Genomic DNA, 24,982 nt, shown 5'->3' with positions numbered 1-24,982 from the left:
AAATCTTCTCTGCCAGGAGGAGATCTATTCAGCACGTCTGTGTACACATTATGAATTCCACAATTACATAAAACAAAATTTCAAAAATCTCTTATTTCTTAAGAATTATTCTTAAGAATATAGGAGTTTCTATCCACTGATACTTTTTAGCATATATAAACTCCGCTAAAGTGTATAAACCTATAAATACCTATAAAACCTATAAAAATAAACTCATAATGATGTATTCAGAGTTAATCAAAGGCCCGTGATTAAGGACTCTTGTGCAGCAAGGTTTTGCTCATAATTCCACTTTCCCAGTCTCAAGAGCTTAATTCCTAGTCTCAAGAGCTTCCGCACAATGAAGGTTGTGTGCTATTTTTTTTTTTTAAATCACTCCCCATTTTGATGTATCATAACATAAGGGTCTATGGGTTTCTGTCCAAATGATCTTCACAGGGGGCTGGCAGCAAGGGGCAGGATTCCATCTCTTTTTCTGCCCTCCCCTGCACTCCTTCTCCACCCTCCTCCACCTCTCCATCCATCCCTCTCCCCTCTCAGCTCTCTCCTTCTGAAAGCACTTTTTTCCCCCCACCCCTGTCTCTGCACTGTGCCAGATTAGCAGAGGAGTGAAGGAGCAGAAAGAGGAGCGAGAAGAGAGGATTTGCCGATTGGAAGAGAGACAGACGGGGGTGAGGGACCATGGCTGCTCTCTCCGCCTTGCTGAAGACCTGGGTCGTCCTGCAAACCCTGTGCCTGGCTCTGGCACAAGTGGTGAGTGGATGGGAAAGGTTTGAGCCCTGCCGGACTCACAGGTAGAGGGGATGAGGGCCCTCGAAACGGGTCAGCGGGCTTTGGATCTCTTGATGCTGTGAGTTCATGTGGAGTCTTGATAGCAGGTAGATCTAATTAAGGAATTGAGGAACAAGGCAACGCGGACCCGATGCTTGAAGAGATGATCGAGGTAGAAAAAGAAGATGTGAAAGTTTTTCTTCTTTCTAGCTGTTTAAACAAGCAGCACTGGACTATTCTCTGTGGATTATCAGCCTCAGGGTGGGTGGATTTTCAATTCTTTGAAGCCAACAACTTCCGTTTGGAGGATTCTTGATGACAAGGATTTGTCTTCGCCTGTCCTACTCCCTTTTTGGGGAAAGTGCAGACATATTTCTAAAAACAGAAAATGTCTCCTTTCTTTCTCATTGAGGAAACCATGGAAGCCTTTGAAAGACAAACATTAGCGCACACAGATGCAAATTCACACGTCACCTACAGACGGTCTTGTACCTTCATCCTGGAATTTCTTCGTTCTTTTTCAACATGGATTGCTGTCATTTTTATTTTTTGCAAATATATTATTATTATTATTATTATTATTATTATTATTTTTTGTATGACACGAGAGACTGGTTGAGGTGAAAAGATTAGGGCCTTAGCTGATGGGGGGTGGGGAGGGTACACAGTGCCATCCTCATAACCCCTCCCTCTAACATTCCTCCTCGATTCCTCCACCTTTACCTCATTTACTTAACACCATCCCTTCAATTTTTTAACACTGTTGTCTAGTTCTGTTGCTTTTCCTCTCCATGTGAACTTCTAAGGCATTTATATGACTATGACAGGCTAATACAAATATAAATAATAAAGGGCTTACTTATGCAGCGCTGCAAATCAAAGAGCAAATCCATTATTATCCAGTATTATTTTTATTTTAACAGGTTTGCACACACATGTTTTTCACACATGCTTGCATTATTGATTGAGATAAACAATAAAAAGGGTCCTGTTTGTCTATTTAGGCATGAATATTCTCCACACAGCACATATTAGAAATATGATTGAAACCTATCAGTCCTTCATGCGTTTACCTTTCTCCCTATCTTCCAGAGGGGCCCGTCCGGCCCTCAGGGTCCACCAGGTCCTCCTGGCATCCCTGGCTCCGATGGCATTGATGTGAGTATCCGGTTTGCCCGGTGCACGTCCTCACAAAGGTCGGTATTGTGACCGCTTCCTCGCCGTGCAGTACCAGAGTTCTGCCAGCAGATGGGGCCGTAAAATAAAAACACGCGGGCAACAAAAGGGGCTCTGTTCCGCGCCAGAGAGGGCTCTTTTCAGGAGCGGAGCGCTGAGTTCGTGTCGCAGCAATGTGATACATGCGAGTTATTTAAAGAAGGCAGGTTGTGTGCTGTGCTGTGCTGCGTTGGTGGTGGTGGTGGTGGGGGGCAGGAAGAAGTCTGGCTGTGTGTAGATAAAAAGTGTTTGCTCTAAAATCAAATGAAATAAGCTTTTTCGAGGATTTTATTTTTATTTTTATTTCACTCAGCAAAAATAAAATCCAGCAGGTTGTAGTAAGTAGTCAGTTTCAGTTTCATTAGAGACTCCCATGTACTGAACAACACTCTTGACTGGCATTTGAATAAATGTAGACAGCTTAATAATGGAGGGGATGAAGGCTTTGTGGCTGACAGTGTGTTATTACAGAGATGTCTCAATTTTTCAATATTATACATATCTATGGGAAATTACCCTTTTAGCATGGAGAGTGCCAAATTCCTGTATGTCTTTTAAAATGTGGATCACACACTTTAACATGTTGATCGCACTGAATAATTTCATGTAGTTATGTTACAAAAACAAATCCACTTTGTCATTATCCAAGTACATATCAGGAAAAAAAAGAAAGAAAAATGTTACAGCTTCTTGTTTGTGCAGTACAATTAACACAGCTGTGTGTGTTTCTACAGGGGGAGAAAGGACCGCCTGGTTCCCCTGGCCCACTGGTGAGTCCCCACTGTGTCACTATCACTATGAAGGCTCAGTCAAAGTAATTGTAACATCTGACTCACCTAAAGATCAACTGCCTAGCTGTCTGTTGCATTGCAGGGACAAAAGGGAGAGCCTGGAGAGCCCGGCCCTGATGGACCCCCCGGAGAGAATGGCATTGACGTGAGTGAACAGATTGTTGTGAGGCAGGAGTTGTTTGGACGGGAGGTAATACAGCTGGAAGGATATGGGTCAAAAGAGAGGTTCACCAATAGAGATATGGATTTTTGTACACCACAGCTACAAACAAGTAGGAATTTAATAGGCCGGCAGAAAATTGTATGGGGATGATATGATGTTTTACAAACAATATAAATAGGAAAAACAAAACAAAAACAAACAAAAAAAACTTTTCTGCAGGATTTAAATCTCAGTGTAAAGATAGCTGTCCAAAAACCCTCAAAAGGTTTACTACACAGTGCTGCAAAGAGACTCTTCTCTCAAGTGGGAGAATTTGAAGAGAGCCATTAGCCGTCCACTCAACACACACCTGACCTCTGTGCTTCTTTGGCAAAAAGAAAGCTTTTGGAGGAAAAAAAAAAGGCAGCTTGCCACAAGCTGTGTAAACAATACAGCAGGCAAGTGAACGAATAACATCAAAATACAACCTTTTTTCATAGAAAATGATTCTCTCTGATGAGATGTGGGAGATTCTGCAAGTACACAGATGCAAATTAAGCCCTATTATTTGTTTACTGCCAAAGGTGCAGGTGTCAAAAAAAACATGCAAGTCAAGACTCAAAAATGGACAGAGCTCCATCTCTTTTGCAGAGGTTGTGCTTAAATTTCTGAAGCTAGTTTGCTGTGAAGCATTTGACAAAGTGGATGGCTCAATTTCAGATTTTTGTTGGTGATATTTTTTGTAAAACCAGGTGTTATTTCTGTCCCACATCACAATTATACACCACTTTTTGTTGGTCCCTGATGTAAGGAGATTCATATATTGGAGATTTGACAGAAAGTAGTAGGAAGTTCAGCTGGAACTTCCTACTACCTCAAAAGCAAGGTTCGTGATACACTTCAGAGGGGATATTAAAAAAAAAATACCTGGGAAGTAATACAGCTGTTATTACAGTTGGATATGTTATTTTGCCATACAAACAAAGAAACAGTTAAACTGATATTAAACTGTGCCGCAGTATCTTAGGTCAGTCATTGCATCTTCTCTGATTCAGCCTATACCAGCAGGAAAGTTTTGTTTCACTGCCAAAAGATCACATGCTGACAAAAGCTCACCCATGCAGGCATTCTGCAGAGATTTAGCCACTAATCCGCCCTGGAATCTCAAGGTTTATGTTCCAAATACCTACCAGAACAGAGTCGGCTTTAATCAAATGTGTGGTTAACCTGGTTGTAAAGTCACTTATGGCCCCTGGAAAGCACAGTGTGAGCAATCTACAGCCTGGTGACTCTTTCTGTATTTCATTGCTTTACCTTATATAAACTATAGCTCACTGGTTTTTATGCTTTTCTTTCCATCTCCAGGGTTTGATTGGAGCAAAAGGTGACCGCGGACCAATCGGTAGCCCCGGCCCAAAGGCAAGTGTTTCGACTGACTAGATTATGCACCAATACATCACTGCTGTGGGCGGAAAACGTCCATTCCAGGAAGACATAAACAAGATGCCTTTCATTTCAAGCATTTGTTCAATTTCAGCCCTGGTATGTTGTAGGAAAAACAGTTTTTAGTCATGCATCTCAAAACATAAAACAAACATCTATAGCAGGTCCTTAAATTAAATAAGCTGAGTGACTTACATTGATACATGCAGACAAAAGCCAAAATGAAGCATTAGCATTTGGAAAAAAAATAACTTTCATTATTTTCTTTAGAAATTAAAAGTGTAAATTTGCTGTTGTGCAAATGGAATAGACAACAGGTGGAAATTATTTTCATATTTATTTCATTAATTCAGATCTAGGATGTGTTATTTGAGTGTTCCCTTTATTTTTTTGAGCAGTGTATACATACATACATACATACATACATACATACATACATACATACATACATACATACATACATACATACATACATACATACATACATACACACACACACACACACACACACACGCACACACACATACATACATACACACATACATACATATAATGCATGCCAAGTGCATGATCTTGACCCAACCGAGTTCTACTGAGAGAGATTATAAGACATGTTGCATCTGCAGGCCTCACCGACATGCTGGACGCTAAAGTTCAGCACAGAAAATCCAGTCAGTAAAATTGTTTGAATGTGTGGGCGGGAGGAATCTCATTTGAGAAAATACCAAAAAACAAAACAATTTTTGGTTTGTAGAAAAGTATTTTAAAGTGTCTATTTTCAAGACAGTCATATTACAGAAAGTAGACTTCTGCAATACATTTTTACATGCTGTCATAATTGCAAGCAAGGGGTTTCTCAAGTCTTAGACTGTCAGTGTTTTCTATGGTTTCTTGCTAGATGCTACTTTATATGCTGCCTTCAAATGCTTAGCGCACAGCATGGAGTTCCACACTCGATAAGCAATACATTTATGTACATAAACGCTCTACAAGTTTCACACATTTAATACGTGCACTGTTCTCATTCCATAGCCAATTGGACTGAACTTTTCTCATTTGCAGGGTCAACCGGGACCAAGTGGTGAGCCTGGACGTCCAGTAAGTGTCACATCTTCATAAGAACTGCCAATTAATGCTTCTAGAAATAAGATCAATAAAACTAAGGTGCACCTATGTAGCTGGTTGTGAAGACAAATAGCAAGTCAGCAAGTCACAGTACAGCAGCTCAATGCATTCAAAAATCTAGATTTACTGCAGGAAATCTTGCTGAACTTCCTAACTCAGCATCAGAATGAGGACGAGTTAGGATGTAAGTGACTGAATATGGCATGTTGTTGGTGCCAGAGGGCCTGGTCTGTTTCATAAACTGCTGATCTATTGGGACTTTCTACACACTACCACTACTGTGTGAGATTTAAAGATAAGGGTCCAAGACAGACAGAAAAAAAAAAAAGAAAATAATTTCTTCTTCTTGATTCCAAGAGAGATTGAACAGACTTGGTTAAGTCACAGAAAAGCATGAGTATCTCAATAATCTATAGTTACAGTCAAGTTAAACCTTAAAAGGCCACAGCAGCAGAACTCAACCCTGGATACCATTCCTCACAGAGAACTGAGGCTCAGTTTGGGTTCATGAGTGCAAAAAAGAACCATTTCAACGCCACAGCTTTCCTTGAGAATGGATGAGGACAACTCCATCCTTTTAAGACCACAGTGTAACAGCCTACCGATGACTACATTCAGCAGGTTAATGCACCGTGTCACAAATTTATGCTCAAGCGGGATTCTCGAATATGCCTGTGGGGTGACTGCGCTACCCTGTCTTTGAAAGTCACCAGATTTCATTCCTATAAGGGAACTTTGGAATGTGGTTGAAAACGTATTTGAACTGATGTCCAGCTGATAAATTGGCAGCCGTATTTTGTGCATAAATCCCTGAAGAATGCTTCTCACATCTTACTGAATCTATGCCATAATGAATAAAGTTGTTGTACTACTTGCAGCGAACAAAAATGATGCTGAGTTAAGATAAAAGCAAGCAGAGATTACATGATGTAAGCGTTAAAGCATATGTTGGGATTTGGGTAGTTGTTGGAAATAGTTTCCACCAAACGTCCTTCAATTAATTTTTTTTTTTAATCCCTCTTTGCTTTATTGCATATTTGGTATTGCAAATACCAAAAAGCTAATTAGAAAGAATAAATGTTAAAGATGAAACAGGTGATACAGCTTGTCTACGAGCTATAACTGTGTAAACGCTACATTGACACTAATCCCTTACCTAAACCCCGTTGAAGGCCACTCTAAAGATGGCACTGGCGTTCTGGATAATGTACTATGATGCAAAATAATTGCAAAAATAATTTAAGAAACATACAAGAAGGTTGACGTTTGATATCTTCATGATGATATGGAGTGTCAAAGTATCATTTCATAGGATTTGGTCAAAGGTCACAGTATGTCTGAAAGGTCAACTAAAGTCGACATCTTGAGTTTGTGATGATTTAACAGGCAGAGCTAACTTGCTGTTTCCAATGCTTATCACAGCTTATCAGTGTTTATGTTTTGTAAATAGTAAGACATTTTTATGACACTTAAGCGATGAGTTATGACCGAGGGAATCTTGACGCTGCTTTATTGTCTAATGCTTAGATGCTTTATTATCCAACAAATTTGTATCCCAGCTGGCTTTTTTGTCGTGCCTGAATGCCTAACCAGCTGCAGCCCCCTTTTAGCTCACTGAGGCCAGATGTGACATATGCTGCCTTGAACTTATAATAGAAACGATTCACACACAGCCTCACACACACACATGCACCCCAACAAACCAGCTACAAATTACATGTAAGCACAGTCTGATGCCACTAGGTGGTGCTCTGTGTCCATCTTCCTCACAACCTGCAGCAGCCCTGCAGGTATTCAATGTTATGCTTGGATGCCACACAATTAGTTAATCCTTTGTTCAGCATTATGGGGCGTCCCTGTTTGGGGAGGGGGAGGGCAGTGCTGGGCATCCAGTTGTCTAACGCTGCACTGACACAAGATCCTGCCCAGTGGGCTAAATTGCCTCCATGAAGACCTGATTCCTTAATTATCCTGTTAAAGTTGATTCTAAGCAAACGACCAAGAAAAACAAACTGCCAGTGTTCTGAGTTTGTGAGCACTGTTTAGCCTTATTCAATGCACACAATACATGTGTTATCAAATCATTGCTTTTTTGTCATTGTTTAAATTTATAAAGCATCGGTGCTCTGGTAGATATTTCTGTGTCACAGTAAATTAATCCTACTTCCTCTTTCTGTTCCATGCAGGGAGTCGGCCTAGCAGGTCTGGCTGTAAGTTGCGTGCTTGCTTCTTCACAGAAATACTTTGACTTTTTTATGCCTTTGCTTTTAAGAGATTGGGAGTACAATGGATATATTCTAATGTTCTTCATTGCACTATTTGTCTGCATTGCTTTTTGCATAGGGTGCCCCAGGGCCAATTGGCCTTCCAGGTCAAATTGGACCGCCTGGACCAAAGGTAGGCAGGCCATCAGTTTTCAGTTTAACATCACCTTGCTGTGTTCCCTTATTTCTACAGATTATTACCCCAAAGCAACTTCCAGTCATATTCAATACGTCTTACAGTAGCTTGCAGCAGACGAACAGCAGAGATGAATTTAGAAGTGGCTGAAGCCATCGACATTTATTTGGAAAAAAAGCAGCACGCAAACACTGCAGCCTCGCTACAATAAATGATGGAGCTTATTTGACGTACGTAGGATTTAATACGTGACTGCAGGTTGTCAGTCCTTCAATTAAAACTTATTAAAATAAGTCATTAAGATAGCATGACTTATTTGTTATGAAGATCTCTTCATAAGCATAGTATTACATTTATATTATTTAGAAACTGACACCTAACATCAACCATTCCCAAGCCTGACGTCAGACTAGCTTTTTCTCATTACCAAGACTCTGTAAATGACTTACACAGTGACAGCGGCTACTGTCATAGAATGAAAGGCTCTTATTATTTCCGAGCAGCAACACATTGTAACCAATTACCAGCCGTAAGTCTTCTTATTGCCCTTACAGCAGCAGCAGCAGTGCATTGCAGTTACCTGTCTTACTGTAGAAGGCTCCCACCATCATCTACACCTCACGGCTGCATCAATGCTAACAATCAATTGCCATCTTTGCAGAGAAACAGAAAGTGTTTCTCAATTCTGCCTCCTGTGGTAGAAGGAATGCATTGCAAGACAAGACATCACAGTCGCGGAGAAGCTTCTACTTACTGCCACCGGAGAGTGGTATTAGTAATATACCATTTATCAACACAATTGTTTTCAACCATTTGCTTTTTGGAGCCAATGGATAAAGAACTCGTATTTACCACCACCTTGTGGTGGCAGGGGTACTGCATGTACTGGCACAGCTGCAGTGGGACTCAATGCTCTACCTGTCTGCTTACTTTATTTGTGGCTATTTTCTTTCATCTAGGGTGTTTTGGGACCACCAGGTCCTCCGGGACTCCCTGGACCTCCAGGCAAACCGGTAAGTGTCAAGTGAAAATTGTTTGTAAAGGGAAATTGTGATCCCTAACTACAAAACAGCAAAGTTGATCCTGAAGTAACATTTTAAAATAAAGGGATTTTACGGAGCATGCATACAGTTTGGTGAAAATAACATTTCAATGCATAACAAAAGTTGGTACACAAATGCTCATAAAAACAAACAGTAATATTTTGCTGAAATGGTAAAAACTATGATACAAATTTTGTCCTTTTAGTCAAAACTTTACAAGGAAATGCATTTTTCAAAAACCTAAAAAAAAAAAAAAAAAAAGAAAACCAGGAGATTGCTCGATACTTGCATTTCTGTGATGTTTAAATTTGGCTTGGAGTTGCTTCTGGGGAGTGAAATTTCAGCGAGCCTCTGCCCATACGTTATTGCAGCAGAAGAAGGCCAGTATGAAGCTTGGGTTTGGTCCGCTTTCCTTGCTCCCCTGTAGCTGCATGAAAAACCTTAATGTTCCTAAACAGAGTTCAGCGATTGTTGCGATTCCTCTCTGTTTTGGTGGAACTTTTTAAAGTTCCTCTGTGGAACTTTGCAGTGCTCCCTTAGTTCAGCACATAGAGAACAATGCTGCATTCGGTCAGTGTACTTACATGCTTTAAATAGGGCTGAACAGGATACAGTTAGTACAAACACTCGTCCCGTTATGTGTACCGCATAAATAGATACACTCAATAATAACTGGAGACGTTGTTGGTATCACAGTAATCAAACTGTTCCTACAACTGCTGGCCATTTGTTCCCCTTTTGCATGCTTTCACTAATACTTTGATAATGCATTCCAAGTCTTTTAGGCTGGAGAGCCCTTTGCCATTACCCTAATCTTTAACCCCCTCTACTGACTCTCTAACAGGTTCAACTCAAACTTGTGACTGGCCTAGTCCAAAATATTCATATGAATTCCATTCAGACAAAACACCTTTGTAAAAAGAAGAAAACGATTACTTTAACTCTGGTTTTCACCAGGGTTATGAATAATTTTGGACTTGATGGTATGACAGCCTTTTCTTTTGCACAAACTTCTGCAACAGTACTTCCAATTAACCACAGAGTTCTGCTTGGATGATCTTTAAACGTCACAATTTCCTTCAGCAAGACTGCAGAGATCAGTAAACATGCTAACGGGTCTACATTAGGCTTAATTAGGCTTATGGCTTTATCAGTCTAATTGACTCTTCCTTATGTCACTGGAAATGATTACAGGGCAAAATGAAAGGCCTTGACAAACCACTAAGACTGATGATTGTTTGTTCCTGCAGAAGTAGAGGTTGATATTTTATTTAACCATGATTTTTTTTTTAATGCATGAAAATACCTGCTGTAAACCACAGTGAGCTGTTTGTATAGGTCCCAGCAGACAGAAAGTGTTGAGGCAACCAAAACAGTTCTGAGAGTTAGGCTTTTTTTGAAGGCGCATGTACTCCCCTGTGTGTTTCTCCGAGTGGCTCAGAGAGCGCGGGGGTGGGGAGAGGGAATGCAGAGGGGAGTGTCTTCACCTAGAATGATGTTCACTGCCCAAGGGAGTGTATTTGTTTAACTTTAGTGCTGTCTTAGGACAAATAAACCCCTATTAGATCAGTGGGGTGTCTCATCTGACTGCAGCAGTAATACATCAGTCTCTAGAGATACCTCACTTCCTAACTTAATCTATAAGCAGAGAGATGGAAAGATAGGGAGAGGAATCGCTGAAAATAATGGGGAGAGTGCTGAGTCAGCACAAAGAGGGTTGGAGGGGGGAAGAGGGGAGTCGAGGTAACTCTTTGCCAACAGAGGCCAGCAGACTTCCCTCATACTTGTGTCCAAATGCCTGTCTAGGGTCCTCCAGGCAAGTTTATTGGTCTCGAGGAGGGTAGCGCAGACCTGCAGGTGAGATCTTTCACAACTATCTTACTTTTTTTTTTTTCTTTGGCACAGTTTCACTTCTGTTAATCTGTATTCTTTTGCATCTCTTGAAACAGTGTCCTCTCAACTGCCCAGCAGGACCCAAAGGCCCTCAGGGACTGCAGGGTGTAAAAGTAAGACTTTGTGTCTCGTTGTCTCCCGTTGCAAAGTTTTGCCGCAGCACCGTCCTGACTAAAGCGTTGCTCTCCAGGGACACAAAGGGCGCGCCGGCATTCTCGGAGACCCCGGCAGCATAGGGAAACCGGTGAGCTGCGCACTACACAAGTACCTGCACATGTTTATGTTTTTTTTTTTTTTACAGTCTTGCACACTCAGCCACTGCTGAGAGCCACAGGAGGCAGGGATTAGTTTTAATGAAGCCCCCCGAGGCACATGACTGCACTAATCTGGCAGCGATTAGTCAGGCCGGAGCTCGGACCTGCAGTCCGCATGCAGCGGCGTGCCAGATGAAAGAGACGGTGCAGGAGCCAGGTACACGAAGGGGAGGATGAGAGAGTCAAGGTTCACGCAGACCTCTCACCTCACCGTTTTAAGCAGAGGTAATGAGCACACCGCGGACTCCTGGGGAGCAGCTTGCCGAGTCCGAGGACTTAGCCTCTGATCTTCCCACACAATGAACCTTCTGGCTGCGCTTAGATGCCGAGAAACACTCGGCTCACCCGATAACCACTCCGCACAGGCCCGGCTTGGATTTCAGAGGGCCTGCCTTGACTCAAGGTTGCTCTGTCTTTTCTTCATCTTAAAGACACCCGCCAGGAGCTGTTAACATCTCCGGCAAGCTGCTCAGGCTGAGACTCAGATGTTAGCTGAGCAGAATTGCTTTACTTCCTGCATGCGAAATCACTTCTGAATGGAAAAAAAAAAATGCTGAGGAGCCCACTCATCTTTATCTCTGCGCCAGCAGAAAACAATGTGGAGGTATCGCACTTCAGAAACCGTTAGACGGCTGTTTTAACACAGCTGACTGAGGATTATCATACTTGTGCTAAGAAGGGTTGACTATCTCATATAGACACAGGTGTTATCTGGTATAACATGTTCAAGCATAACAAAACTAAAAGTTGGGACAGCAAACTCAAAGGTAAAATCTCTACAGACACAGTGATCAAGTGGATACGGGAGTCCTTCTCACAAATACTTCCCCTTGTAGTTAAAGTACTCTCCTCAAAGACTATATGCTGACTAACATAATATTAAAAGTGCTAAGTGAAACGCATTATATTGATTAATGTGAAAGTTTTTATCAGTAATTCTCTTATGCTCAGTTCAGCTTCAGTGTTTTGACTCAAAGACATACATGTTTCACGATAACTTTACAGGAGGCAAAATGTGACAGTTTTGCACATTTCCTACAAAGAACCAGAAATAAACCGAAAGTAAAGAATAAAGGGATGGCCGAGAAACTAAAGCGGTTTTATTATCCGGATATTAATTGCTCAAATGATGAAAACTGTAAAAGGTCAAATCAAATTAATTTATAAAGTCCATTTCATTGTGCCAATGAAAATTGTTCACAAATGCAGAATCAGCATGCAAGAAAGGAAAACTAGAAACAAACACAATCAACAAGACGCATAAAAAAAACCCATTTCAAACTTAAGAAATAAAAAAACCCACTAACGTCTCTTTTCTTCTTTTGACTTATAAGTATGAATTTTAGTTAAAAATTTCCACATTTGTTGTAGCTGTAATTAAAAGAACTTCTTGTCTACCTGTCCTCAAAATCCAAAATGGTCGTTTTGCACATAAAACAGCTAGCTACAGCAGGGTGACTTAAATTTGAAACACGAGACTCACTTTGAGTCGCCCACCTTCAGTAATAACATCCACACCGAAGTAGTTGTCAGCACAACCTATGTCAGAGCATTTCTCAAAGGAAGAGGTCATTTTTAATATTTTCAGAAACCAGTGCTTAGTATTTACATTTGATTTCCATCTTATAATCTCTTTCTGTGAAAGTGACGAGGTGCATAGTGTTGACACTACATATGAAACTCTGATAGGTAAGTAGAGCCATGACAAAACTCAATAAAACACATTTTTGTAATCAGAAGATGGCCAAATCCTGTCCATCAAACATGCATTCCATTTGAATTTCCAGAAATCAAAGCTAGGAATGTTGTTAAACCTCAGCTGATCGGCTTCCAGTGTACAACAGCAAGCATCAACATTCAAGTTAAGATTTCCCTCCGGAAATTTCACACCCGAACAACTCTGACCCCCTTTAACTCGACCCGCTTTGCATTTTCGCAGCAATGTACCTTGAAGTTCATGTGTTTGTGAGGGAAATTGGGATCTGTGTGGGCAAATTTGGATTGGGCCATTAATTTTTGATTAGCTCGCTCTTGCTGGCTAATTAGTTTCAGCTAGAACTTTATCAAGCTTGACTCAGCCAGTACACAGTATACAACCATCAAAGGCTGGTTAAGGCATCAAAAGTAACCGTCTAAAACTGGTTTTGAAAGTAGTTGCTCTCAGGTTTTAAGTTTGCATGAATGAAATGTACACACACAAGACAACAATTTGACCTTCTGTTAGTTTGGGAAATTAACAACTTGTCTGTTTTCATCTTTTTTTCCCCTTTATTTTAAACAGGGACCCAAGGGAGATGTCGGTCTCTCTGGGGAGCAGGGCATCCCAGGACCCCCGGTATGCCATAGACTCTAAATTAGTTAATGCACATGATTGTTTGAGCTTAACAGAGGAAACTGGCATTTGTAGTGCTCTGTCCTCCCCATCCTCAAAGGCACGGCTCTGCCTTACATTACTGACTTGTCCTTTCCTGCAGGGTCCGTTCGGTCTTCGGGGATATCCAGGAATGATGGGTCCTAAAGGAGAGGCCGTGAGTGCCGCGTTTTGTTGTTTTCGATTCAGACGGAGCCTCATTTTCTCTTTGCTCTGCGGATGCGGGGCATTTCAAATTCTGTGCTAAGCACCAAGAAGGCACAGCCAGCCTGAGACCCTGTCTATACAAACACCATCCATTAACAGCAATGGGGACATATGGAAATGATGCTAACACAAATCTCTCTCCTTCTCTAATGAGTTGGGGTTGTCTGGGTCCACTGTGACTCCATCTGTAGTTAATGATCCACTGTAGCCATCCATCTTACTGTTAACATTAGCCGAGTTAGCCAAGTTAGCACCCCGGCTTAAAGCCAAAACAAGAATGGCTGGATCTCTGCGCTGTTCCCATTAGTGGAGTGAGTTAAGCACTAATTATCCCTTTATCACAATAAATAATAGTCTTCTGCAACTTAACGTTCCCTCTGATCTCAGGTGATTGATGGCACTTTGTTGTTCTCCGGCAGGGCCCTCGTGGATACAAGGGCATTGTTGGACCTGTAGGAATTCCTGGACCTCCTGTGAGAACACACACACACACACATACACACACTTACTTCAAAATAAAGTTCTGATTATTCTGAGGTACCCTTTCTTTTTTCTCGCAGGGTGAGGAGGGACCTCAGGGGCCACTTGGAGACTCGGGAGAAAAAGGAGACAAAGTGGGTGAAAGCTCTACAGTCATTGCCAAACAACAACGGTTCTGTCTGAAAACTTGATCGGATGGCTCCGTGCACACGCTGACAGACACATTTGTTTTCCGCAGGGCGGCCGAGGCATCCAGGGCCCACAGGGGGGCGTTGGCAAAAAGGGGGAGAATGTGAGTGAGGCCTCTTGTTTGTGTGTTCGCTGATGTTTTCAAAGAGCGTGCCAAATAAAGTCCTGTGATTCATCGTCCGCCTGCTATCCCAGGGTCTTCCGGGTATCGATGGAAAAGATGGCACACCTGGCATTCCTGGAATCAAGGTAAGCGCGCACCTGCTGCTGTGACGATGAGAGTCTGGAAAAAATGACACATGTTTAATCTTCTTTTTTTTGTTGTTGTTGTATTTTATGTAGGGGGCTCCTGGGCAACCAGGAATGCCTGGCCCTCCTGGTCCTGCGGGGACAGCAGTAAGTGATTATTTGCTTTTTTATTTTTTTTTAATTTTTTTATGATTGGGCAATGTCTTCATGTACCATAAACATTTTCCCAATTTGTCAGAACAAAATCAAATTCCAATATTTCTTTTTTTTTTTATCTCAATTTGTGCAATCCACTTACATAAATTATGTGATTTTTTAAATTTGTTTATTTTGTTTATTTTTTTCAATTACAAATATGAAAATGTTATGGAACATCCACAACACCTCACATATATAGTCAGCTACCCAAATTGACAGGCAAAGGCATCGATCTGAGAAGCAGAAACATCTTTGCCATGGTGAGACATGGTGGTGGAAGACGGCTGACAATAATCTCAGCCGGTTAATCTGATGGGGAGATGAATATGGTGATTCTGAAGGAAGACGTCTTGTAGGTAACAAAAAATTGTGAGACTTAAGTGGCGGTTCACATTACAGCAGAGAAACAACTCAGAAATACAACCAGAACTACAATTTAATACTTTATTTGAAAACCTTATCCAGGAATATGAATGCTCCAATGAAAATCCACATCTAAATTTGGTTAAGAATCAGTGGGACGATTGGAACATTATTGTTCGCAAACAGACTCCATGTAATCTAACAGGTACTTGGCAAAATTTGTTAAAATTTTTGACTGACATAATGTGAAAAAGACATGTGAGGTATTCCAGACTTTAATTGCTTGACACTTTTCTCCATCTTGACTCAACAAAACCAAATCATGAAAAAAAAAAAAAAAAATGTTGCAGTAGGTTTGAATTCCAGCTCTGTTTTCTGGGCAGTCGTCCAGGGTAACAGAGACCCTTTGACCCTCTCTGTTTTCGAACACAAACCACCTTGAAATGGCTCTCTGCTGCCTCCGCACACCATTTATCATTATCAGGCCGGTGGGGAAAGCCACAAATGTGCGTTCTGTGTGTGTGTGTGTGCATGTGTGTATATGTGCATATCTGCATTATTTTGACTAAGAGGTAATGAAGCGCGAAATGCACACTTTGCTGTGTGATCGCTTCTGTGACACTCGGGCTGCGACAGACTCAAGCTCTGGAACCTGGACTTTTTCTACACACTTAAACACAAACGCACACAAATGAGCAAGACCAAGCGTTTGGCCCTGGCTCGCAAAGGTGGCTTTGTAGAGCTCAGACATTTTTTGCCACTTCACAGATAGCAGTAACACAATCAAGTTTGCACCGTCGGTTTTGCCCTCTGCGTTTCCAAGCTGCACGCACAAGGAGTTTGGATTTGCTGTGTTTTCAAAGCTGTGGTAATTCTGTCTGCAGGGTTTGCCTGGCACACCAGGGGGAAAAGGGGAACCTGGAAGAAAGGTATGCTTTTACCTTTTTATTTTATTTGTTTTTAAACATTTCTGTTTTATTTCTTATTGCATTTTGTTGCTTTTTCAGGGGGAACCTGGACCAAGGGGCCACAGTGGGATGCCTGGTACTCCTGGTCCTTTGGTGGGGAACATAGAATTTCAAATTTATACATATGTGCACACATAATTATTGTATTTTTCCAGTGTTGTAAAGCTTTGATTGGATCAAACATTGAGAACAATTGTACAAGTTTAATGTCTCTCTGTTAGGGCGAACCAGGTATTCCTGGAGGGCCAGGTATGGAAGGAGTTCCCGGACCCAAGGTAAAAACCGATGAAAAACTAACAACAATAATGAAAAGTAAACAAAAACACACAAAAAAACTAAAGCATCATATGAACTAGATTTGTAAAGTTTGTATTGAACTGCCATTCTTAATGCAGTTGATGATATCAATAAGTAAGTAAATAAAACCTACCCATTTTCTATTTAATTAAGCCACAGAGCTAACGTCACTCTTATTTCTGCAGGGTGACAGAGGACAGCGGGGACCAGTGGGGCCACAAGGATCAGTTGGCAAGCCCGTAAGTTGCATTACCTATTAAAGCATTATTAAAGCATTTTTTATTTTTTTAAAGATGATTGCAGAGTGAACACTAAACACTATATTTATCTTTTCCAACAGGGGAGCAAAGGAGAAAGAGGGCCTATTGGTATCCCAGGTGCACAGGGACTTACTGGGACTAAAGGGGATCAGGTTTGTGAACAATTTATGCAAGAAAAAAAATGCAAATGTAAAATTGTCCATACATAGGTTATACATTGTCCATAATAATCTAGTGTAATTTGCAGGCCTGACCATTGGGGGCAGTATTTACTAGTGAAAAGATCTCAAATGAGGTTCACTGTAGATCATTGAGTGAAGCAAGCGATATAAATGATAATCCAAGCATCCTCATCTTCCTTGTTTCGGAGATGAGACAACATTTTTCTTTCCTCTGACACCAATCTGGTGTCAGAGGCCTCAATAAATATTTAGTTCTTGTGCGTTTCGAAGAATAATATATTCTAGATGTAGCCACATTCACATGTACCCACCTCTCTCTCTCTCTTTCTCTCTGTCTTCCTACCAGGGCTTTCAAGGAAAAGGTGGTCCAAAGGGAGACATAGTGAGTAGAACGTTCTGCTTCTTTTTCAAAAACAAGCTGGTCAGAAATCCAGAGCTCAGTGCCCACAAGATTATTTCCCTTCATGCATGCCCGGCTTTGTTCTGCTCTTAGCTCTCTCCTCTCTGTTCTCTCTGTTGCTTTCAGGGCGACCCAGGTGTTGAAGGATTGGCTGGCGAGAAAGGCGAAAAGGTAAAGACGGGTAGAAGCGCAAGGTAAAGCCGCGTCGAGCTCCTTGTTGCAAAGAACTGCAAAGAAGTCTGTGGATAGGGAAGATTCAAACGCAGTGGCTGGTTGAAGCACAGCGAAAACATTAAAATCACCATCAAACTAAAAGGAAGCTTCAGTTTACATACAAAATACACATAATAACTCAGAAAGGAGGTAATTTATGAAAAATGGACGAAGCTATTCGCACAGCCTTTTGTGTGCATGTATTTTTATACGTTGTTTACCAAATTCCATTTTGACAGTGAAGCCATTCATATACATATCCCTGGATATTCATCATATAGTCCCCACAAAATTTTATTTTTGGGGGGAGTAAAAAAAGTGGCTTCACTGAGTAAAGCTTTCTTTTGCTGTGACAGGGTTTGTCTGGTGAACCTGGGCCCAAAGGACAGGTGAGTGGACGAGATCGCCGTTCGACCGTCTCGCTGACATTTCATGAATCTTTCCTCCTGACTGCTCTTTTCTTCACAGCAAGGAATTAGGGGGGACCCCGGACACAACGGCCCCACTGGAGACCCTGGGAAACCAGGGGATCCGGGGTCGCCTGGGCTGCCGGGTCCAAGGGGACTCAACGGAGAGAGAGGAGTTCCCGGCATACCGGGCATTGCTGGACCAGTGGTAAGTGATTCACTGCAACAACATTCGTCTTTTTATTTCACTAACGCGATGCTGAGGCTTCTCTTGCTCCCTCCAGGGGCGTGATGCATCTGACCAGCATATTATTGAAGTGGTGCTAAAGATGTTGCAGGGTGAGCATTAATATCTGGAAATACACCTTTAATGTCTGTAGGATTAGATGAGCTCATTTCTTCAAAAGAAGAAAAACAAATGCTTCTTAGCTTTTGAAGCGGTCGGTTGTTGGCTGTCAAAGGAAGGGTCTTGGGAATGACTATTCGGTTTTATGGTACAGAAAAACTGCAGGCTGTGGCAGTGAGTTCCAAAAGGGCTGTGCTTGGTGGTGCGGGTGTAATGGGACCTCCCGGGCCTCCAGGTCCACCAGGGGCACCTGGCCCCCAGGGGCCACATGGCATTCCTGGCACCCGTGGTATCCCTGGTATGTTTGGGGGACCTGGGCAGATTGGAAACACTGGGCTAAAAGGTAAGTTGCCACAGCATTGGAGTGAGATGAGATGGTGCTTGTTGTTGATTTTACAAAAGTCGGTCATGTCTTTGTCTTCATCCAGGAAAGAGAGGGCCGAAGGGCGAGAGAGGAGATCCAGGTAAACCTCACCCAGGTCAACCAGGACCTCCAGGGATACAAGGTGAAAGTTTCCTTTTTTGACTGAAGTATGCAAATATTGCACTGTTAAAGCACCTTGCTTTAAAAATTATTTCTTAAAACCTTCAATTTTGGTTTACTAAGCCCCAAATTATGTCTATTCTGAACTTCCAACAAATGGAACAAGGGAATACGAGAAGGAGAATTACTTCTCAAACTTGGGATTATGTGCATCATAAGTTCTGTTCGATCTACTTTCCGACCCTCATCTATGTGTCATGACCGAAAGAACGAGATCGCGGACACAAGCGGTCAAAATGGGTTTTCTCCGTAGGGTTTCTCCATTGGCCTTTATAAAAGCAAACACCTGACCTGATATAAGAAATTATTTGCCTTTCATAAGCTGCTTTGTTGCTCCTTTCTCAACTAAAAGACAGGAACAAAAAAAGGAATGTCATCTTCAATTGATCTGTGCAAAACAAAACTGAAAAACCACTTAGAAACACCGGGTTGACCTTTGAGTTGGGTTCAATTCCGATTGAATCACCATCGCACAATGTATCGTACAATATCTGTCATTATTTAATCCGTTTTTAAAAACACGCAAACTGAAGAGAAATGGGTTATATCAGCAACGCGACCTTCAACCAAAAAGCACTCAGTTTCGGAATGATGTCACTGCCATAAAATGAGCTCCAGACAGATCAAACACATCAGTGTGCATTGGCAAGATTGATGCAACATGCAGCCTCAGGCAGCACACTTTCAAATTTTAGCACAGATGTTGTGATACAGTGATCCTGTGAGCGAAACCCTTACTTAGCTTTACTAAGTGTTCCAAAAAGTTTTAATTAAGCTTCATAATTTTTCAGTAGAAAATATTCATCAAATTTTTCTTACTATACATTCGCAAAGTAAGTTCTTGGTTGCTGCGTTATTTTCTGCACAACATAAAAGCTCCAATGTTACTGCAATTACTAAGGGTTTTTATGAACCAGTTGAAAATGTTTATTAAAAAAATAGAGAGCTGCACAGAAAAAGAAGAGGTAAAGAAGACAAGAGAGACTGAATGACTTGCTGCTATGTCTGCTGCTATAGGATAGGATCCTGAGAGGAATTTCAAAGGCGTCATTAACTCCAGCCATTTAACAGATGCTCCTGAGTGGGGATGTGAAAGGACTGCAACAGTACAAGCTAATTCAAACTAAAGGAAATTCGTTCTGTTCTGCTCAACTAGGCGTAAATTAAATAAACGAATGCCTTTCCTTCAGTGGTGTAAGCAATGTGCCTGCTTGAGTTTCGGTCGTCAACTTAAGTTTCTCTTACGACCTTCCGACTTCACAGGTCCTCCTGGCGTTGATGGTGTGGCTAGAGACGGCAGGCCCGGTGAGAGAGGACCTCAAGGAGCAGCTGGTGAGCCGGGTCACCCTGGTAAGGCAGGGCCCCCAGGTCTTCCCGGGTTCTGCGAGGCGGCAATGTGTCTGGCGGCATCGGCGTACGCCTCGCCGAGATTACAAGAGGCGGGGACGATCAAAGGACCCAATGTTTAGAGACCCCCGGCCCTCTCTCTAAATCAACTGTCGGGGGGAGAGAGGTGAAGAGGAAAGAGAGAGACTGCTCTCCTCAGTTGGACAACATCAGGAAATGAGAGCTGGGGAGCAGTGATAGGACGGCGACTGGCTGTTTAGCTTCTCCCCCTGTCCTCCATCTCTCCTAGATATTACAACTGGAAGTTTTTTGGGATATCACAATCTTAATCCCACACATCACCATGACAACAGCAGCTCACAAGCCACCCACATCTTTTAAGAATTCTCCAGGGTTTTTTTTTTTTTTTGTTTCTTTGGATGATGTCTGTATCAGTCCCGTCCAAATGCCACACTCCTTTCCTTGGCAGTGAGACAGGAGCAGATTCAGACTGAACCTCCACGTGTCCTACCTACGGACACACCGTCTACAAGCCGAGAGATGCTGAAAAAAAAATTAAGTACAACGGTGAAGGGTGCTTTTCTTTAATGACGCGATCACTTTAGATGCGATGACTTGTGTGCTCTTGAACATCATCTTACCTCTGTTTCGACTGAGACGTCAAACCTTAAAAATGTACAATAAGGACCAATAAATGATTGCAGCCCAAGTTTTCACTCAGTACTGTATTATGAAATGCATCTCCTGATCTGTAAGCCTGAGTGAAATCCTTGATTTAACTAATGTAAATTGCTTCCCCTTCCCTCACCCCTCCGCTTTCTACCTAAGTCTCATTTTAAAACCTAACGACAAGCTTTATCTCATCCCCTTGTTGCCAGGCAACAGCATATCCCAATAGGCACTCCCATCTCCCACAATGCAGTGCTGTAAATCTTTGTAAATGTGTGTTGATTATTATGTGCAGGAATACCGTGCAGAACTCTCAGAAATGATGACACTTCCTCGAAACAATTGGCTATTAGTTCAATTGTGCTTTCCATGCCACTGTCAGATTTCCACAGGATTACTGGTTTATGTCATTAAAAAGAAGCTATTTATTGTTCTTGATAATAATCACCTGTAAAGAAAAAAGGGAGGATTTATTTCTGGATGTTCATTCTTCCCAAACACCAATAAAGAGGAAACGTTTTATAAAAATCCAATGTTCTTCTGTATCAATGTTGGGAAGGTATTTACTCTCTTTCAGATCCTTCCCTATAAAAACATATATATATATATATATATATATATATATATATACACATATATATATATATAATTATTTTTTTGCAACATTAAAATGATTGATTAATGCCTTTAAATAAACTCCCTTGCCTCACATGTTCAGCTTTTAGCAACATTTTTGCTTTACTGACCCCTGAAGTTGCCAAAAATCGAACACTACACTTCTTTTATTTACTGTACACCAAGAAAAAACAAAAAAACTGCACAGACAAAACATTAAGAGTTCCTGTGAGGAGACAAGCTGTTAGTATCAAAAGTACCTAACCAAAACCTCACAAAAGGACCTACAGAAATGTACTGTAGGGATAAAACCACTGCAGTGTAACTAAATAAAGAGCCCTACTGGGAAGGGTCAAAGTGTTACTGAAAAATATACTCCAACAAAAACTTGCAAAAATGATAAAAAATGTCAGTAGAAAATAATTTGGAAGGGAAAAAGCAGCAAAACATAAGAAAGGTCATGGTGACCTCCAACGCAACTTTGAAAGATATTCTGAACAACAAACAGAACAAATTAAACAACAGTTAAAAAATAAAATGACTTCTAGTCAGATGCTAGATGAAGATGTACGTGATGGTCGCCCTTCAAACATTGACTAATGCGACCTTCGACTAATTTTCTACTGTCAGGAAATGTGACTGATGGGAACAATATCTAGTGGTCTAAGCTTGAGATTTTAGTTTGATCTGTGGTCATAATTTATATTGCAAGTCCACTAAGTTGGAAAGAAAAAAACAACTTGAAATTGGATGTAATTACAAAGACTTCAGAAAATAACATGCAGTAAAATTGGATGATGACGTTAGTGGTATTTTATCCTAGTGAAAACACGTCTACAAATATAATGTGTCAAATGATTTTCAATAGTTAATTTATATCTTTTTTTTAAAATTAATGTTATCATAGTTGTATGAAAAGACCCAGGTGTAGGCTAGAGAGATGCAGTTCTATAATAAAGATTTATAGGAAAATGCAAATGAAAAAAATAAATAAATTGGGGATTCGGAGGAAGTTACTCAGGAGTAACAGGAACCCTAGGGATCCAGCAATAAAATTCAGCAAAGTGTGACATGAAAACAGACGTTGCGATGCAGAGGATAAGTCATTATGGGAATGATTTGCAGGTGAGATAATTATCTGAATGCTTAACAGCTGTGAGACAAGCCTGAGGATATCAGAGGCTTATATTGAACCCATAATGAATGTAAAGGAATCTGCAGCAAAGAAACAAACAAGAGCTACAGAAATTGACACTAGACTGCAATGACACAGAGTAACTTCAAAAAGTCACAACATAGTACAAATATACAAAACAACACTTTTAAAACAAAACAGGTGCATATTTAAAGGACAGTAATAGGAAAAGTAATGAGCGCGTACTAAACGTCTGCAAAGAGAACAAAAAAGGACATAGAGAGACAAAACAATTGCTACGGTGCAAACAACCAACTAAAGCATTGACCTTAGTAATTTGATACATGCTCTCTAGAAAAGATGAAGGGCATTTATAAATCTGCATTTAGTTGCCAAGCAGCTAAAATATTATTTGAGTTGCATTTGGAAATTACCTCAAAGCACAGGTTTAAAGGGGTACTTAGAGAATCTACACATTGAAATCAAAAAGCTGGGAATTAAAAAAAGAAAAAAAAAAGATATTTGGCAAATATACGTTGCTGTTTGACTGACGTAAAATAAAATATAATACTATGTGGGTTTAGTTTGATTAAATGTCAAAGTGATTGAAAAAATAAACAAACATTTATATGTCCTTAAATACAGTGTATGTGTTTTCAACCGTTCAACTTCTCGTCTGGTGAGTAGCTTTAAATAAAAACACCCAAAAAAAAAGGAGCGTTTGTTTGAAAAGCATTTTAATTACAGTTTTTAAGAAACAAAAGCATGACCACAGTTCAAAGTTCAAACTGGTTGAAGAAGTACAAAAATCTGTGTTGTTCAAACTTCCAAACTGCAAAATTGGCTGAAAGGAATTTCGCATTTTGACTTTTCACTGACGAAAGATTTAACATTACTTTGATAACTAACAGGGAACAAAGAAAACGGTGATGTGTATAACAGAAATCAAGTGATTGGGACATGAATGTGAAAATGTTCTTCATGCTGAAATGTCGGCGAAGAGTGAGGATTGGCTGAGCTGCATTTGTAACATTATTATGATGAAGTGCATTGAATGTCTATAGTTTAACCTTATTCTCAAAAAAAAAATGTTCCAGAGTGGTTTTCATTAGCGCTAAACTGGAATAAAATATGAGTCCAATAGATGAACTTTAGTGACACAGATACAAAAGCCAATTTGTTTTCTGTCTAAATACAAATGACTTCTATGAACCCATTTTTCACTGAACCCATTTGAAAGCTTATAGACATAAAATCATTTAATGATTTTTTTGCAAAAAATAACCACTGGCATTCAAAAAAAAGGAAGCTCCGAGTTGTATCAAAAGCCAATATATATATACATATAAATATCTACAAAACAATTCATCAAGGAAAGGCTGCCTTTTTTGTGGAATCTGTTTCAAAAGAACTAAACTACATTTACCAGCATGCTGTCTGACACTCAAACATGGCACACCTCACTCAATTCAACCATGACAATATTGGAAATGCATGGGATCTACTCTAATGCAATTGTTTGAGGACTGGAACAAAGATAGGGGAAATGGAAGCAAAGTATTAAAATATATATTTTTTTCTGCTTACAGAATTAGACACACAAAATGACCAACACAAGGAAGGATGGGGGAAAGAAAAGACAGAGGTCTGAATTTATGAAGGAAAAGAAAAGACAGATTGTGACTCTTTTTTCAGTTTGCTGTCCTGAAAGCACAAAAAGATGTAAAGCGAGGTCGGGGAATGAAAAATCTAAGGGTGTTAAAGCGATGAGCTGGCATTTTTATGGGTAAAAAAAAAAAACGTTCAATAACAATTTTCTGTTTGCAGGCTTCGGTTCCAGCGGGACGCTGTTTGTTAAAAACTCAACCAAATGCTTGCCGTCATGTGGTCTTACTGAATAACTTTAGGTCCTTGTCTTTGGTTTGCTTCCTTTCCCAAAAGTTGTAGTCTCTTTGCTCCAGTCCGCCTTCCCTTCATCCTGCAGAACCTTACCAAGGGCCTTTGACAGGTGGGCCCTTGGGGCTGTAGTCCACTTGATGGCTCATACAGTCGGCAGGATTACAACGGCCTTCCTTTCCTTTGGCTCCAGGCTGTCCAGGAGAGCCTGGTATCCCAGGAACACCCTGCTGGCCAACAGGTCCAGGAGGTCCCATTTTACCATAGCCTGGAGGACCTGGAATGCCTGGGACCGAAGAGAGAGAGAAAAAAAGACAAACCCCATCAGTAACTGTCTTTGAGCCTGGAACACTGAAAAAAAAAAAAAAAAAAAAACCTCTCAAATGACAATAAAGCAATTTAATTTCAACATTTCAATGGACACACTGTGTCTTTAAATATCATTCCCCTCTTTGTTTCACATAATCAAGAACTTGGATGGCTTTTAATTGGATTTCATCGAGTATACC

At 40.8% G+C, this 24,982-nt stretch overlaps 2 protein-coding genes across 2 annotated transcripts in view; one reads left to right on the top strand and one right to left on the bottom strand.

Annotated features, from left to right (window-relative positions):
- The first annotated feature begins 540 nt into the window (after positions 1 to 540).
- col9a2 (procollagen, type IX, alpha 2) lies at positions 541 to 21,360 on the top strand. The gene is made up of 32 exons (XM_055058837.1): positions 541 to 753; positions 1,864 to 1,929; positions 2,721 to 2,756; positions 2,860 to 2,922; positions 4,285 to 4,338; positions 5,425 to 5,460; positions 7,674 to 7,697; positions 7,831 to 7,884; positions 8,847 to 8,900; positions 10,737 to 10,787; positions 10,880 to 10,936; positions 11,014 to 11,067; positions 13,419 to 13,472; positions 13,612 to 13,665; positions 14,135 to 14,188; positions 14,276 to 14,329; positions 14,434 to 14,487; positions 14,580 to 14,633; positions 14,727 to 14,780; positions 16,079 to 16,123; positions 16,202 to 16,255; positions 16,384 to 16,437; positions 16,645 to 16,698; positions 16,800 to 16,871; positions 17,248 to 17,283; positions 17,428 to 17,472; positions 17,871 to 17,903; positions 17,983 to 18,129; positions 18,206 to 18,260; positions 18,422 to 18,610; positions 18,696 to 18,773; positions 20,075 to 21,360. The coding sequence occupies exons 1-32, from the start codon at positions 682 to 684 to the stop codon at positions 20,278 to 20,280; spliced, it is 2,067 nt and encodes a 688-aa protein (XP_054914812.1). The 5' UTR covers positions 541 to 681; the 3' UTR covers positions 20,281 to 21,360.
- A 1,937-nt stretch (positions 21,361 to 23,297) lies between these two features.
- Positions 23,298 to 24,982, bottom strand: part of col16a1 (collagen, type XVI, alpha 1) — an 87,292-nt gene continuing 85,607 nt past the window's right edge. The window contains 1 exon segment of the mRNA XM_055058816.1: positions 23,298 to 24,759. Within this exon segment, the coding sequence (XP_054914791.1) occupies positions 24,566 to 24,759 (194 nt within the window). The 3' untranslated portion in view covers positions 23,298 to 24,565.

Source organism: Poeciliopsis prolifica, unplaced genomic scaffold, assembly GCF_027474105.1.
Source record: "Poeciliopsis prolifica strain line A6 unplaced genomic scaffold, Auburn_PproV2 SCAFFOLD052, whole genome shotgun sequence".
NCBI classification, from domain to species: Eukaryota; Metazoa; Chordata; class Actinopteri; order Cyprinodontiformes; family Poeciliidae; genus Poeciliopsis; species Poeciliopsis prolifica.
Note: the sequence above shows the minus strand (reverse complement) of the source record. Positions and strands in the feature narration are given on the sequence as shown.